Below are 17,366 nucleotides of genomic sequence, written 5' to 3' on the forward strand. Positions count from 1 at the left end.
CTTAATTTGAGGTCATTTAATTAGGTGCCTTTTTCCTAACAACTAGTTGGTATCCTTGCCCTGAAGAGACAAAGTTTCAGTAACAGATGAGGGGTGAGAATAGAGGGTTGAGAGAGAATAGTGCCGGCAACCTGAGTGTGCTTCATAGCAGCACAGCAGAGGAGAGGGAAACCTCAAGGTGTAGGAGGAAGAGGTGACAGAAAGCAGAAATGAGAGAAGACCAAGCACAGCAGTGTCCATTTCACAATTTGTCTCAGGGTCCACTCTGGGACAGCTTTTATTCCATCCACATCATTCCACTTACATCTGCCTGTGAACCACAAGCAGAAATCTGCAGCCTCCATCTTTGCATCTGTGTGTGATGATCTGAAATACAGCGGAAAGAATGCACCTGGGCTCCACCCACAGCATCACTGAGTGACTCACCTTTTGGGTAAGGTCACTGGCTTCATTGATGTACCGGTCGCGCTCCTTCTCCAGCTGAAAGATGATCTTTCTCTGCTTCTGAGCCTCCTCCTTGTAGTTCTGGATTTCTTCCTCCAGGTTCCTCTTGGCTTGTTCATGAAGCTTCACCAGTTCCACCTGCTTCTGAGTGGCACTGACTGCCTTCAGCATATTCTAAAATGAGGATGACAAAGAAGTCACATTACATTTGGGGTCAAGTTTACCTCTACCTCATCCCTAAAATAATTAGGTGCCCTATCTTTTGTATAAATCAAAATTATCATATACTTTCATTATTAAGAGCCTGTTATGTGAGTTTTGCACAAGGCACTTTGAATCCTAAACAATCACAACATCCCTCAGAAGGGGACTCTTGGGCTGGAGTGTGGGTTAAGTGGTAGAGCGCCTGGCCCTGAGTTCAAACCTCAGTACGGAAAAAAAGGTGTAGGAAGCAGAAACTGAAGGGTTGAGCTATTTGCCTAGGAGGTCATACAACAGGGAAGAGGCAGGGCCAGGATTGGAAGGCATGGCTGGCAGAGTCTGTCTGTGCTTTTCACCTTCATTCCAGCTCTAACCTTCACCTCCATGGTTAGAACAACTGAGCCCAATCACATAACTCAAGCTTTGACTATAAAGTAAGATTAAAATCAGCTTATTAAAAATGCAACGACTACACAAGTGACTCAGTGGTAGAACACTTGCCTAGCATGTATGAGACCTGGGTTCAATTCCCAGCACTGAAAAAAAAAGTTAAAAACAAAAAATAAAATACTAAAATAAGTTTAAAAATTAAAATGCAACCATTTGTGACTCATGACTGCAATTCCAGCTATTTTGGAGATGGGAAGATCAAGGTTCAAAGCAAGCCTTGGGTAAAACTGTGAGACCTTATCTGAAAAATAACTAAAGCAAAAGGGTTGAGGGCATGGCTCAGATTGTAGAGCACCTGCCTACAAAACCCTGAGTTCAAACCTCAGCACCACAAAAAAAAAAATTCGGATACACAGAATTAACATATGACCCAGCAATTCTGCTCCTGGGTATATTCCTAAAAGAAATCAAAGTAAAAACTTGTGAGAAAACAACCCAATGTGTATCAACCGATAGACATAAACAGAATATCGTACATCCATACAATGGAATATTACTCGATCATAAAAAGGAGTGAAATATTGATGCACACTCCAACATTGATGAAATTTGAAAACGTTGTTCTGAGTGAAAGATACCAGACACAAAGGTCATATAGTGTCTGACTGCATTTTTGTGAATTTTCCAGAGTAGTCAAATGCATGGAAACAGAAAGCAAATAATAGTTGCCAGGGATGGGAGGAGAGGGAAATAGGCAGTGACTGCTAAAAAGGCACAGTTTCCTTTAATGGTAATGAGAATGTTCTGGAACCAGATAAGAGTGGTGGTGGCAAAACACTGGGAAAGTACTAAATGTCTCTAGGGGTAAATTTTGTGTTCTGTGCACTTTAACCAAAATTTAAAAGTTAATACAGTTTTGAACACACGTGGATACTCCCTCACAGCTCTAGCGTCTGATTCCGTGGGCCTGGGATGAAACCAGGTACCTGTGGTTAAAGCACCAACGGGTTCTGACGGGGAGGCGAAATACTTTGGGTTGGCTCTGAGCTCCTCTGGAACGTGAAGCACCAAGCGGTGCAGCCTGGTGACCACGCTCACCATATCAGCCACAGCGCTCCCCATGGGCTTTGAAGCAGGGCCTCGTTTGCTGCCGTGTGTGGAGCTGGGGATGGAACCCAGGGTTCACTGTGCCACTGAGCTACATCCCCAGCCCTGGGCCTTCAGAGTTTTGCAACTCAGAAGAAAATATAAATGTCGGAACTGTTGGCAAAGGCAATTTTTCTGCCACATGGACTGGAAAACAGAGAGACAGACAGACAGAGAGGGTCTTCACTGGGAATGACGCAAAAACCCAGAAGGAAGTCTAACAATGGAAAAAGTTGACTGCACACTGGCAGAGTCCAGAGCTGGGCTAGACACTTAGAATACAATGGCTGGGGAAAGAATTAAAAGCACACTTTGTGCTAAAGGACAAACTGACATTAACCAAATCAAGCAAATGAGTATGGAGTGACTGCTGTGCCACTGTGTGTCCTATTGTGACAGAAAACCTTCTAGTTGTTTACCCGGGTAGATAAAGTATAAATGGATTAAATGTTATACATGTTTAAAATAAATTTTAAAATTTACATCTGATAGTATTGTTACGATGTACAAATTTATAAAATGAAGGAATGGTTTCTGGAACCATGGAAAAAAACATCGATGATTTCTTATGGAATGCTTAGTACGAAATGAGATTAGCACTTAATTATTTCCAGAGATTACCTAAACAGTGTACTTTAAGTGAAAGTGTAAGTCTATTCTGTTAACATTTGTTCAGTTCTGGAAAACACAAAAGAATGATGAAAGTCAACACTAAAAGCCATCAGGCTGCCTGGAACCAGCCTGGCCCCTTAGACACCTGACACCTGGCCGGTGGCTTCTTCATCCCAGGGGGAAATTCTTAAGCAAGAAAGTTTTGCTTCAACCCTTGAAAGTTGTCAACCTAAGTGTCGTCACTGGAAGGAAGGAGGGAGGATTTTCCCTTTAATGGAGAACCTCAACATCTTCAGGCTTCTCCAACCTCTCCTTCAGCTTTAGACCACTGTGAACTCAGAGACCAGAAGAGACAAGGGTGGAAAACAGAAATCAAACCCTCTAGCAATCCTGAAAAGCGAGGCAGAGGAACGGCTAGACATATTCTATCACCAGCCTGGCCATGTTCACATCTGACACCTCAAAGCTAAAATTTAATTAGCACTCACACTTGTAATTTTTGGATTAGCCATAGTTGTAGATTATACATATTAAATTCAACTGCTTAGGATGCCAAATAACACACCAGCAATAAAAACAGAATCCACAGAACATTCGGAAATCCCTGCTGGTTTATGTGTTAATTCTCCAAAGTCCTTTTGTGCTCACAGGCAGTAATACAGTTTCAGTTCAAGGTTTGGTTCAGTGGATGAGAGACCATAAGCTGCTGCTTGGAGGAAAATTGAGCACTATGGTTTATTCTAATCCACTTTTGTCTGCCTTAGTTTTCTTTCCCCGTACCACTGGTTCCAGGCCGATATTTTAAAGCACTAAAGGAAGACATCTATTTACCAGTGTCACTGTAACAGACGCACCTTATTGAGTATATCCCTTTCTCTCAGAAGCTCATCCATTGCTTTCTTATCAAGTTCTGCTTGTTTCTTTGAAGCATCCACCTCTAAATCACGGGGAGAAAAATAATAATAAATGTACAGTCAACCTAAGAGAGAATCTGCCAAAGCCAAAGCGCTTAACAAAAGGAAAACTGCTTTGCAGGTAACAATACAACAGCTCTCAATTGAGTAACATATGACATGTGATCACCACTGTGAGGTGAGTCTTCTGCCCACTCAATAGATGGAAACTGAGGCTTAGAGAAATTACACCACATGAACAAAACTCAACACCAAGAAGTGACAAGACTAAAATAAAAAGCCCAGTTTCTCTGACTCCAAAAAAGCCCCCACCCTTAAATCTTTTTAAACCTTTATATATATATATATATATATATATATATATGCGTAGAAATACATAATAAAGTTACAAATACAGATAAGCAAAAGAGAAAAAAATTAAATCAGACAGAATCCACTTAGGAGGCATATCTCTTTTTAGTTTTTCCTATGCAAACAATGTGTTTATATAAGCATAGAGGTCTTAGTATATAAGAAAGATACAAAGACTGACAATATTTTGGTCAGTTTGCCTTTATTATAGAGTCTTTTGCTACATAGGAGATGTTAACTTTTATTTCATTGACTTTCCCAATCTTAGCTCTATGGTTTCAATGTGTGGTATTGACTCTGTACCTCCAAAAGTAGCTTTTTGTCATAGAACCATATACAAAATGATCCATGCTACACACCAGTATGAAACAACACCTTTTCTGAGATGATCATCTTAGGTCTTTTCTGGCCTTTCCAGTCTTTTCCATTGATCTGTTTATTTGGACATCATCACTACACTTTTTGATTGTGAAAGATTTGTGACACATTTAAACATCTGCTGAGGTGAATGCTACCCCATCTCTCATAGTTTCCAGAATTTTATACCAATTGTCATGTTTATTCTTCTGGTAGAACTCTAGAATCAGTTTTCAAATTCCATACAACATACCTCACTGAGATTTTTGGACATAGTAAATGTATGAATTAATTTGAACAAATTTGTATCCTTCTTGTGTTGGGTTTTTTATTCGGGGACTTGACATAACTCTCATTTCACAAGTCTTCCTTCACACCCCTCCACAGAATTCTGCATTTCATCTTATAGGTAGGTCCAGACCTACATTTTGGTAACTTAGTTTAGTTGCTATTGTGAAAAGGAGGCTTTTCCATCATATATTCTATCTGATTTTTTGTATGAAACCTTTGAGAGCTACATTTTTATTTTATAATCTGCCATTCTATTGAATTCTTGTGTTCATTCCAGTAGGTTTTTTTTTTTTCTTTTGGTTTTGGTGTTTGGGGTTTTCTTTTTTGTGGTCCTGGGGTTTGAACTCAGAGCCTCACACTTGTGATGCAGGTCTCTACCACTTGAACTATTCTACCAGACTTTCTGTATGTTGGGTAGTTTTAAGATAGGGTCTCACTTTTTCCCAGGCAGGCCTAAAACCTGGATTCTCCTGATCTCTGCCTCCCAAGTAGCTAGGATTACAGGAGTGAGTCACTGGCTTCTGGCTCATTTTGGTAGTTTTTCAGTTTTCTTGGGTGTTGTGGTAGAGAATCCTAACATAGGGAGGTCATATGCTCCTAACCATCTAGCCAATACCACTCTGATCAAGTGCATCAAAAGAAAGAGACCCTCCAGACTCAGTGGTGCCCGTCAGTCGTCCCAGCTACTTGGGTGGCTGAGATAGGAGAATCACCTCCTGGAATTCAAGACCAGCCTGGGCAAAATAGTAAACAAACAAATGAACAAAAATCCTTAAGAAGAAATGACAATGTCAAAAATATGTATCTATAGGATAGGCAGAGAGGGAGAGAATGATGACTTAAAGTAAATATAACTTAAAGATAGAAGAACTGGGGTCAATGACAAACATTAAAATGTGGGACTGTTCTGAGGGCCACTTAGCCAGTTATGTGCTCCAATAGCTTTTATCTTATTTTTTGTTTTGGTTTGGTTTTTGGTTTTTGAGACAGAGCCTCTATGTAGCCCAGGCTGCCCTAAAATTCTTGATCCTCCTGCTTTGGTCTCCCCAGTGCTGAAATTACCATCTTAACCAGCCCATTTTTCTTTGTATCTGCATTAAAGACATTCGGTTATAAACTTGCACTGGACTATATTCATCCTAAAAGCAGAATCCTTCACACACCCAACACCTGCACATAGTCTGCATTTGATTTGTGAAATGAATAAATATAGAATTTGTCAAGATAATCTATAACTGGAATCAATAAAAGATTATTTCCTAATGTCTTAGAGGGGAAAATAACTGCACTTCCCAAAAACTTAAATGGTAAATATTTCTAATAATCTCACCTAGAGATCTAGATTTTACCTAACTTACAGTGAGGCAATGCATGTTTTTATGCCTTTATATATAGTCTAGCTCATTCAATGATTCATAACTTATGGAAGCTTGCCTTCCATTGTGAGAATTCATACTCAGAATCTCTGTCCTTAAAGCTATTTTTGCCACACCAAGTTTAATCAGTATGCCATATTTGTAATTATATTGTTATTCAGAAAATAGTAATATAGCTAGATGATAAATACATGGATTTAGTGATCACTCCTCTGTGCTAGACTAGGTCTGCCATTTCGTCCCTGATCCTGTTAAGGAGAGACATTCATTTTAATGCATTCCCTATCTTTATAGACAGACCTAAGATTTTAGGTGTTATCTATCCCACTGACAAATAGTCAACACTACTTTGGGCAGGATTTACACTGTGCTTTGCTAAGGTAAGAAAGTTTTAGTCAAAGCAATGGCCTTCCATGTTGACTGGTTACCAGTTTGAAAACTTTCATTGATTTCATTTGCATGGTTTATGTTTATACATGGAGCACTGGGCTGTCACTAATATTAGTCACTAATGTGATGCTTATAAGTTAATAAGGCACAAACTGGTTTACCTCGCTCTAGTCCCAAGATCTGATTTTTTAGTGTTTCCTTGTGCTGTTCTACTTCTGCCTTTTGATCTTCAATCTGGTGCAGTTTCTTATGGATTTGTTCTCTAATTTTGTTGAGCTTCCCAATGTCCAGGCGCATTTGATGGACTTCTTCTTCTTTGGCCTGGAATTAGTGAGAGAGAATTAATCAGGATGCTAAGTAAATACAGGGCAAGTGACTGAATGATGGTAAACTCAGAACCAATAAAAGGAAAGTCTCCCGATGTCAGTGTAAAGCTATTTCATGGGATTAAATCAAAAACCCACTGTTTGGTTTGGTTTTGAGAGAAATCGAAAAACTCTAGTCTTGAAATAAAATATTTGGCTGCATAAACTAAACATAATGAAAAATCTGATAAAACCTGATGCTCCCGGTTACCATCTAATTGTGAAATCAAGTAAGAGTGCTGAGTTGTATGCAACACAGATTTGTGGATTTTGTATATGAATACTGCATTCAAAAAGTAGTTCTCATGGACTTAAAAGTGATCTCTCTGAGGTTACTCACACGCTGTAGAATATTTAAACATCCTTTTGGACTCACAGGGTCACGAGAGAAGGGGTCATCCTTCCTCATAGTATTTCATCTATGGATGTCCTACAGACAGGTGAACAGGATGGCATGACCAGACAAATCTACATTAAAAAAATAATCCTCACAAAAGGGAATCTCCAGATTTTTATCTATGGATGTCAAGATTGATTGATTTTTTAAATTGAAATCGAATTTACTTTAAAAAAATAGTACCATTAGAAATGAACAGAAAAGCAGTTGGGGACTCTTCTGCAAACAGTGGTTAGCAGTTCTCTTGGCCCTTGAGAAGGAAGAAACTGAGATGATCTGTTCGTATAATCCTTTGGTTATTGCTAGGGATCTAATCCTATCAGGTTTAGGGTCTCATAACAGTAAAAATCTATCTTTCCCAATGTCCCACTCATGTTATTAAAGGAGAAAGTGTGTGGACTAGTATTTTTTTACTTTAATTTCACTTAGTGGCTAATACAGTATTCTGATTTAAGTAGTCATTTAAATCACTTAAGTAGTCATTTAAGTCTACTTCAACTTACCACATTCTCATAAACAACTGGTCTTAAGAAAACCCACTCTGAACTGCCTTAAATGTTCCTCAGCCTCACAACCTAGAGTGGTTTAAGGAAGGAGACTTTAAGGGCCTTTCCAATTCTAAGATATTCTAATTCAATAGTTACTAATCTAGACCCTAAGGTTAGACTTCAAGGAAATCCTGGAAGCTCATATTTCCAGGATGCATGCAAAATAAGATGCAAGATATGCAAATAAGTGTGTGTGTGTGTGTGTGTGTGTGTGCTTTCATTAGATTCTCAATAAAGACGGTAATACAAGAAATGTTATGGGGGCCAGACACAGTGGCTCACACCTGTAACCCTAGGTACTTGGGAGGCAGAGATGGGAGGGTCAAGGTTCAAGAACAGCCCTAGCAAAAAGTTAGGAAGTCCCTATCTCAAAGAACAAGCCAGGTATGGTGACCTGTAATCCCAGCTATATGAGAGGCAGAAGGATCACAGCCCAAGACTAACTCCTGGCAAAAACATGAGACCCTATCTGAAAACTAACTAAAACCAAAGTGTCTGGGGGCATGGTTAAAGTGGTTGAACACTTGCCCTAAGTTCAAACCCTAGTACCATCTAAAAAAAAAAAAAAATCACGGCTTACTGTTTAGATCTATATTTGATCTATTATTCTTGATAGCCCACTTCTTTTCTTTGTATGCCCAGCACTTTAATAGAATCAAAGTAGGAAATATAGATTTTCCTTTCACAATTAAAGGGATAAACATAGAGCTACTCTGTTAGTTACAAAGGCATATGATGTGTGTCTGAGTATAAAATGTCATCCAACATCATTTGCAAGCACTCTTTAATAAGGGAAGGGAGAAAAACCAGAAACCTCTCTTAAAATATACATTAGACAGTGCTAAAAATCATGGCTCCCCGATTGCTGGTCCATGGCCCAGGCCTCCTACCCACCTTCACCATAGGAGTAGTAAAACAGAATCTGATGTCTTCACTACCCATGCATGTGGGTGGGTCTCGCTCTGGGCATCAACTTATTTGCGAGGCTAATTATAGAAATGAGCATCTGAGCTTGCTTTGTAAGGCATTTGCATAAGCATCCAATCAATAATCAGGTTTGCCACTTTATAAAGAAGAACGGAAGGTACCAGACTGTCTGCTTCAGGCATACAGCAGTCACTGAAGGATTGCACCTGCCTCAGATGTACCAAGGCACTTAGTAGAGCTAACATGGTTTGTCCAACCAGGGGCTCCAACCACAAAGGCAAACCTCTATTCACAGTAATGAGGAAGGAAACACAGGGAACAGACATGGCGCCAGGGTTTACTTTGAGCTCCAAGGCCTTCTGCTGGTTTTCCTGAGACAGCTGCTCACAAGCCAAACTGTGTTGCTCGTTCTCTTGCTGCAGTTTGGAATTCCGCATCTGAAACTGCTCAAGTTCCTTTGCAGCTCTCTCGTTCAGGATCTGAAAGGCAGGAAAGAAAGGAGTCTGTGAAAGCATTTTAATCTGATTATAGTGTGTGCACACAGCGCAGGAGGCCGCAAACCTCCCAGGAAGATAACAGCAACCACAACTTTTTTGTCTTTGCAGGAATCATTCTTTATCCCTGATGAAAGCACTAACTCACTCAAATATGATGGATGTTAAACGGTTGAAGAAAATGATGCCTTCTAATGAATAACACAGTGAACGTAGTTTGGTTTTTGAGAGCCTTGGGAAGTCTTGTTCACAGGTGGTGAATAAATATTTTAATGCCTGTTTGCCATTCGGCAGGCTTTGCATAAGCAACAATTGCTATAATCATTTAGAATTAGCTAGAGATTCAAATGGTTTTATCAGCTCTGGAGCTCTGAAGCTGCGTCTTCCAAAGCAAATCCTGTATTAACATGCCTACAACATTTTTGTAAACAGAACTGTTCACTAACAACAACGCAGAGACGATTCTGGTCTAATCCAACTTAAGTCGAAACCATAGAACAGGCAACAAAGTGATTTACAGCTGCTTGGTTTCAGTGTCAGCTGGATTTTTCTCCTCCCTAACTTGACTATTCTCAGCAGACAAGGTTTTATAAAAACAAAGGATTATATCTTAGGAAGTCATTTATCTGGGGGAAATATTTGGGAGGTAGAGGTATAATAGCAAATGACCTGAAGGTAAAGGGAAGGGGGGTTAGCACTTTCTTCAAAATATAACTCTCCTATATGCAAAGACTACACATGAAAAGAATCATGCATTTCCCCATGAACAAAGACTAAACAAAATGTAGCCAGCTATGCTAAAGGTGAAATTTTATTTTACATGAATCTTAAACACTGCTATACAAAGCACTACAGTTTTACCCTGGTGTCCAAAAGCTCTTCTATTCAATTTCATGTTCAAAGAAGTCACATGCTATTCTCCTGGAGACTGCACTCTGTGTATTATCTATTTGAATTCAGGACTCATATAAAATTAATAAAGCAACTGACAAAGAAGTATACTCTAGTATCTATTTTTAATCAGAAAAATGCTGTATGGCCTGATGATTTTTTTAGAGATAAACCTCCTGAAAGAAAATACTTTTAAGAAAAGACTTTTCAATTAAATGAATTGCTTCTTTAAGAAATGAGAAAAGAGGCCAGGCCTGGTGGGTGGTTCATGCCTATAATCCCAGCACTCTGGTTGCTGAGGCAGGAGGATTGAGAACTCAAGGTCTGCCTGGGCTTCATAGTAAAGACCTGGTCAGAAAAAAAAGAAAGGAAGGGAGGGAGGGAGAGAGGGAAAAGAAAGAAATGAGAAAAGAAAGACCAGGCAAACTAGAATTGCTAGTATTCACATTATCTAAATGGCCATAAGAGGAGAGATGTTGAAAAACAGAAGACTATTAAAAATGTGTAAAGATTAAGTATGGTTTTCTAAACTTGAAACCTGAACCTGTTAAGAATAAATCATGTTACACACATGCAATGAAATACCATACAGCCATGAAAGTGAATAGTCTTCTATGTTCAACAGTGCCTTCTGCGATGATATCAACATTGTCCACCACCCCACTACAGTACCTACCAGCCCCATGTCTACTGAGCATTTGAAACAATACTAATGCAACCAAGGAACTGAATTTTTCATTTCTGAATGTTTAATAAACAAAATAGCTACATGTGGTTTACTGGCTACCTTATCAGACATTGCAGGTCTATAAGACTACGTGATAATACATGTTATCAACAGAATATAACAGAAGCCAGACACAAAAGAGTACATCTGGAACATGCTTCATTTTTGTGAAGTTCAAAAACAGGCAAGACTGGTGTTTGCTTAGAATTCAGAATACTGGTGTTCTTTTTCAGGAAAAGGAACTGAGAGAGAGCACAAGGGGGTTTCTGGGGTGCCAGCAATGCTCTGTTTGTTGGGGCTGAGTGAAGGTGACCAAGATGTAATCAAGTGGTGAAAATTAGTCAAGCCACACACCTGTGATGTATGTTCTTTTTTATGTGTATATTATATATCAACAGAAGGTTAGAAACTGGGCGCTGATGCTTGCACCTGTAATCCTAGCTACTTGGACTGAGATCAAAGGCCGGTCTGGGCAAATAATTCAGGAAATCCTATCTCCAAAATAACCAGAGCAAAATAGACTGGAGGCATGGCTCAATTGATAGAGTGACTGCTTTGCAAGCAGGAAACCCTTAGTTCAAACTCCAGTCCACCAGAGAGAGAGAGAGAGACAGAGAGATACACTAGCATGATCGGTAGTGAAGGGTGTCTGCTGCTTTCCAAGAAAACAAGATGCAAAACAGGCAAACCAAGGTTCCCTTCTTGGGTCCCCTGGGTTTCTCGAGCCCCCCACACCCACGCTCACCTTCTGCTCCTTCAGCTGCTGCTCCAGCCGCTGCAGCTCCTCCTTGCTCTTCTGCACATACTGCTGCAGGGCCTTGATCTCCATCTGCCGGGTGTCCATGTCCGTCTGGATCTGCTTGAGCTCTTTCTCCAATTTCTCCTTCTTCCGAGACTCCCTTGAAGCTTCGTTCTGACGATGCTGGATTTCTTGTTGGAACTGCGGGCGCACAAAGGATAGGGAGTAGAGAGAGGACCTCTTTGTCATGACAGGTCTCAGCCATTCTACCCTTCCCTCAGGTCTGTCGCGTTCAGAGCAGTCACTTTGAACCCCAAAGTTCACATTTTCAAGAATATTCTGTGGGCCTTGATACCAAAGGTCCATCCCAATGGTGGGCAACAAATTCGAAGAGAATGGTATAAAATCAACCAAATACAGAAGCCAAGAGTTCTAGGGATGATAAGGCAAGGAATTTATCCAGTTCTACACCAATGGGGATGGCAAAGTAAAATGTAGGCATTTTACTAAATATGAAATAGTGCTTTACGTGATCGAGTATTGCTAAACCAAACACTATGATGTCATCTGTGAAAAATCTCTCTTATGTCATGTTCAAGGAAGTCTCATGTTTTTCTCTTGGAGACTGCTCTTGTTTATTATCTACTTTACTCTGGCTTCACATAAAACCACTCTGAAGGATTCAGCTGGTTGGCTTTCCTATAAAGGAGAGGGGCCAAAGGAGCTACCACTTCCACTATGCGCCATGCTGGGCCCCCTGGCCTTCACAAGAGACACCTGCTGGAGCCAGAATTATAAACAGTCCCTGTCTTCGTGACTTCACAGGCAGAACTTGGACAAGGAAAAACTGCTCTCATGAGAACAAATCAGAGAAGCCAGCAGAACAGCGGGCATTTCATTTGGGCACAGGGAGATACATCTGAGAGAGGAGCAAGATGGGAAGGGACACAGGAAGGACAGCGTGTCCTCTGGAGATGGCACTCTTTCATCCTGCCTGGCGTGGTAGAGCAGACCTGATTGATGACATGCTCTGCGTCTTCCTTGGCTCGCTCCGTTTCCTGCTGCTGCTCAGTGGTCTGAGCTAAGGACTCTCGTAATTTCACCACTTCTGACAAGAGTTGATCTCGCTCCTTTGTCACTTCTTCTTTGAACCTCAGTAAATCTCGGATACTAAATAAGAAGAACACAGAAGTCAGACAAAAATGGTCATCTGCTCAGGGGTCCCTGAGCTTATTTTCCTGTGAAAGTCTACAGGTTCCCAGTGCACAATACCCAGGCCTTAAACAGAAAGTTCTCTGTCCACTGACACAGGAGATGTACTGAGATGTTTACAGAAAAGAAATACCTGTATAATAATGAGTGCAATATGATCCTTTTTTATTTTTAAGAAAATATAATTTCTATTCATGTACGAATATGTCTGGGGGTGGTGGGGGAGGCTGAATGCTACAGGCATTTTTATAAAAGCCCAGAAAAACAGATGTTATGTGATCAATTATCTCTGAAGAATCTGAAGTGGAGAGTTGAAGGGAATGAAACCTTCTACACCTCTGTGTTATTTGGATCTTTTGAAATAAGAGTATATTGTTACCATTGACTCTTCTAATTAACCCTAAGGAGATGTCAATTTAGGAAATTAGTTGTTCAATATATCCACTGGAGGGCTATGATCACAGCTATAAAGTCCAAAATGAAGCATTCACATAAGCAAAGATATGCATTGCCAAATTTCTTTCCATTCAAAGAGATTAGTTTTCCCCAAAGGGATGTCACCCAGATAAAATGTTCCCCAGAATAAAATTTGGAAAATTACTCATAATTTTAGAGAGTCTGCAGTAATATTCATTGATTTGACTTGTAAATCAGTTATCTCTGTATCTCAGAAACTATTCCATCTGACTTGGCATGACTTTGTGCAGAATTAACACTTTGTGAGAGAAAGCTCTGTGTTTAATGGGACCTCTGCAGCAGAATGAACCTAGAATGGAGCTGCTCTCAACAGGAGAAAGAGGAGGAGAACACAGGCTGCAGACTCCTTGCAGCTGACAGTCATCAAACACTACTCAAAACATGAGAGTTCATATTTGCCAACATCTTTGATACAGCATAAATATTTAATAGGGAACCTTCAAATGCATGCTCAAAGGCCTCTTCTCCATAGACAAGACCTCAACTCCAAAGTAGCTATAAAGACAGACAGATAACACCCATGCCCACTGTTTATGCTAAAACTCTGAGCTTTTTAGTTCAGTCCACTCTTCTGGTTTTTATTAAAAACTCCTATCTGAATCAGTTCCCTCACACTGTCTTCAGTGAGCCTGCTAGACTATGAGTCCATAATTAAGGGATTGCATCTTCTGTTTGTTTTCCCTCCTCCAGCACTCGTACTTAGAATTACCCATCAAAGTTGGACCAATACATTGAGAAAGCAGAAAAACTGAGCACAACACTAGATTTGGTTCAGCATGCCCAAGGGAGTGTGTGCCCATTCATATACTCCCCTGGGCATCTTGGGAGTGTGATGATTGGGTGCACTGCACAGTGCTAGACGCTTGCATGAAATATTAAAGGCATCTTTCTTCAAGGAGTTCACAGCCTAATGGGTCCTGTGGAAACAGAATACAGTGACTCTTTCTGTCTAGTTATTGGGGTCTAGAGGTAGAGAGAAGGTGGGAATAGATACTGATGGTGACAAAGTTGACATGGTGTTCAAAATAGGTCTTAGAGGATGAATAGGCGTTTACCTTACCATGGGGGGAATGAAAGAAAAGGCACTCCCAGCATAGAAAGCAGTGTGACAAAGGCCCGTAGGCATGAGCAGCATGGTGTGGCTCAATATGAGGACAGAGGTCACTGAGGCAGATTTATGAAAGGCATTGAACATGTTCTAGACTCAGGATTTATCCTTTGGGTACGGGTAGCTGTTGAGAGTGTTATGCTGGAGATAAGTGCATGTGTACTTCAGAAGCATAAATTTGGGAGCTGTACTAGATAAAGAGAGAGATGTCTTCCTGATGACAGGACGACCAGTAAGGAAGCTACTGCTGAATCCAGCAGAGAATAGGGAGAACAAGGCAAGGCAGTAGCATGGGCCACAGGAAGTTGGAGTCAACAAACAGAGCTTTAAGGGATGAGGGAGTGGCAAGTAAGAAGAGCAACTGTGATTTCTGACCTAGAATCTGAGCGGGTAGGAAAGCTGCAGATGGGATTGATGGGGGTGGGAGGGAGAGTGGGTGCATGGAAATTGCTGGGACTCTGGGCAAAAACCTAGCCAGTTCTATTCTACACAAGTTTGAAAGAAAGAAACCTAAAATCTTTACTCACGTGGAAACTATAGTACTGATTCTTATAGAGCCATTTGTTTAATATTACCACAAATTAGAAGTTCTTCTATGTAGAGAAAGGGAGTGTTAAAAAGAAAAAAATAGTGACAGACAGAAAACAGTGAGTGGGAATCAAACAACAAAGGAGAGTTTTGCAGAGAACCTTTCAAGAAGACACTGGCCAGCCCTTGCTGTCCATAGCAGAAGGAAGACTCTACAAAAGCAAGTCCAACATACATCAGGAAGGCTTTCACCTACTTGCTATCCTGGTCCATGGACAGTCCAGACCCCTGCTCGACTAGTTTGGTCAGGTTCACTATTTCCTCTTTCAGGGCAAGAATCGTCTCCTTAGCCTTCTGTTCTTTATCATAGGCTGAGTCCACCATCTTCCAGGCCTTTTCAATTTCCTGAATAGGCCACAGGGTAACAATGAGAAAAACCATACTGGATCCTGGATGCAAGATAAGCTAGCAGATAAAATAACACTATGACTACAGTATTGTAGTTATTTGTAGGGAAAGATATAATTTATTATACAATATACCTTATGCATTATGCATGAGTTTTTACTGTCTTCTGAATTGTTCAGCATAAGCTAATTAAAAGTGAACAACACAGTTAAAGAGGCAGACTGGCAGCTGAGCACCAGTGGCTCATGCCTTGTAATCCTAGCTACTCAGGAAGCAGAGATCAGGAGGATCACAGTTCAAAGCCAGCCCCAGGCAAACAGTTCCCAAAATCCTATCTCGAAAATACCCAACACAAAAAAAGGGCCTGCAGAGTGCCTCAAGTGGTAAAGCACCTGCCTAGCAAGCATGAAGCCCTGAGTTCAAACTCTAGTACCTTCAAAAAAGGAGGGGGGTTGGCAGGCAAGGGGTGAGTGTGGCCACAGGGTTCTACAGGATTGTTCTATCTAGGAGGATTATTTCTGATGAAGAAGGTGATAGATTTACAAAATTAAAAATGAAAGCTTATGGTGCTTTCCAAATTCAAAAAAACAATAAGCTCTTTCATATAAGAAATGAGGAGAGATACCGGCTTTAAACTGAGAGAATGAATAGAACTTCTAGATAAATTTGCAAATGAAAATATATTTTGTTCTCAGGTCCTAAGTGAATGCCTGATGGATGGCAATGTAGGGTTTGGAACTCCCTGGGGAGCTGGTTCCAAACCGTACACCACAGCCTTGGCAATTCCTGTTTTCAGAAGCCCAAACCCAGACCTTCTCATCAAGTGTATTCAAGGAAAAACAAAATGCATGGCAGGGAATGGAAACCATGACTCATGCAGCTCCGGCTTCCTTACTGCTATGAGCATAAATACTTAAAAGTGAATTACAGCCATTCAAGTAAAGGAGCAAAGCACCATAAGTGTCTGCAACAGCCTTGAGTTTTGTCCTATGTCCTGCCACTCAAGTGTCTTGCAAAAGTTTGCCAAGTGGTAGGGAGGTCATTTACACAGATAAGAATCTATAAGGGTTTAGGTGAAAATACTCCACTTGTATGTTGACAAGGAATAAAATGGGTGGAAGGGAGTATTTAATTTGATAAATTCACACTCATATTATATTATACAGATTACTCTTTAGTAACCATGGTGAATAATTTAGTGATTCAAAGCAAAATGTCAGTTTCTGGGATATGTTCTTATGTAGCAGCCATAGGTATGACTTTTGATAAAATGAATGAAGGTTAGTTAAACAAAAATATAATTACATAAACTTTTTTCCAAATTATATCCACCAAGTAGAATTTTTTTTTGCAGTGCTAGGAATTGAACCCAAGACCTCATACATGCTAGAAAAGTGCTCTATCACTGAGCTACATCCCCAGACCAGCCAGTGTAATTTTAATCAATTCATGTCTTGCATTTCTTGTTTTTAAATTTATAATTAAAAAAATTTTAGCCAGGCACTGGTGGCTCGTGTCCATAATCCTAACTCAGGAAGCAGAGATCAGGAGGATCAAGGTTTGAGGCCAACCCAGGCAAATAGTTCACAGGGCCCTATCTTGAAAATACCCAACACAAAAACAGCTTATGGAGTAGCTCAAATGGTAGAGAACCTGCCTAGCAAGCATGAGGCCTTGACTTCAAACCCCAGCACTACCAAAGCCATCATAAAATGAACTAAAGCCTTCTTATATTGGTTTTTCAGCAACACACACAAAATGTCAATAGAGAAAAATTACACTTAAAAAAGAATAAATAACTTCTAAGAAAACAGATAAACCATATTTTGTACTCATCTTGGAAGTTAATTTGAATTGAATGACATCTAATTGTATATTATTAACAGAATTACCTAAAATGTTTATAAATTATTTCTTATAGCTGGAGTTTTAATTATAAATTAATATGTCTCAACCTCTTATCATCCTGATATCAACATGGAACAGTTATGTTTTGTCTTCAAAATAACACAGCACACTTAAGGATGAAAAATAAAAAGTCACACCTCCTCAGTAGTCCCCCAGACTGAATCC

General features: G+C 40.1%; 1 protein-coding gene across 1 annotated transcript in view; it reads right to left on the minus strand.

Annotated features, from left to right (window-relative positions):
• Cfap58 (cilia and flagella associated protein 58) overlaps nt 1–17,366 on the minus strand; it is a 122,582-nt gene that overhangs the window by 87,570 nt on the left and 17,646 nt on the right. Inside the window, exons 3-9 of the mRNA XM_074078351.1 lie at nt 15,142–15,290; nt 12,574–12,730; nt 11,567–11,761; nt 9,051–9,188; nt 6,634–6,793; nt 3,648–3,730; nt 427–618 (exon numbers count right to left, since the gene is read on the minus strand). Of these exons, the coding sequence (XP_073934452.1) occupies nt 427–618; nt 3,648–3,730; nt 6,634–6,793; nt 9,051–9,188; nt 11,567–11,761; nt 12,574–12,730; nt 15,142–15,290 (1,074 nt within the window). The remainder of the gene's footprint in view (nt 1–426; nt 619–3,647; nt 3,731–6,633; nt 6,794–9,050; nt 9,189–11,566; nt 11,762–12,573; nt 12,731–15,141; nt 15,291–17,366) is intronic.

This window comes from Castor canadensis, chromosome 7, assembly GCF_047511655.1.
Source record: "Castor canadensis chromosome 7, mCasCan1.hap1v2, whole genome shotgun sequence".
Taxonomy (NCBI): domain Eukaryota; kingdom Metazoa; phylum Chordata; class Mammalia; order Rodentia; family Castoridae; genus Castor; species Castor canadensis.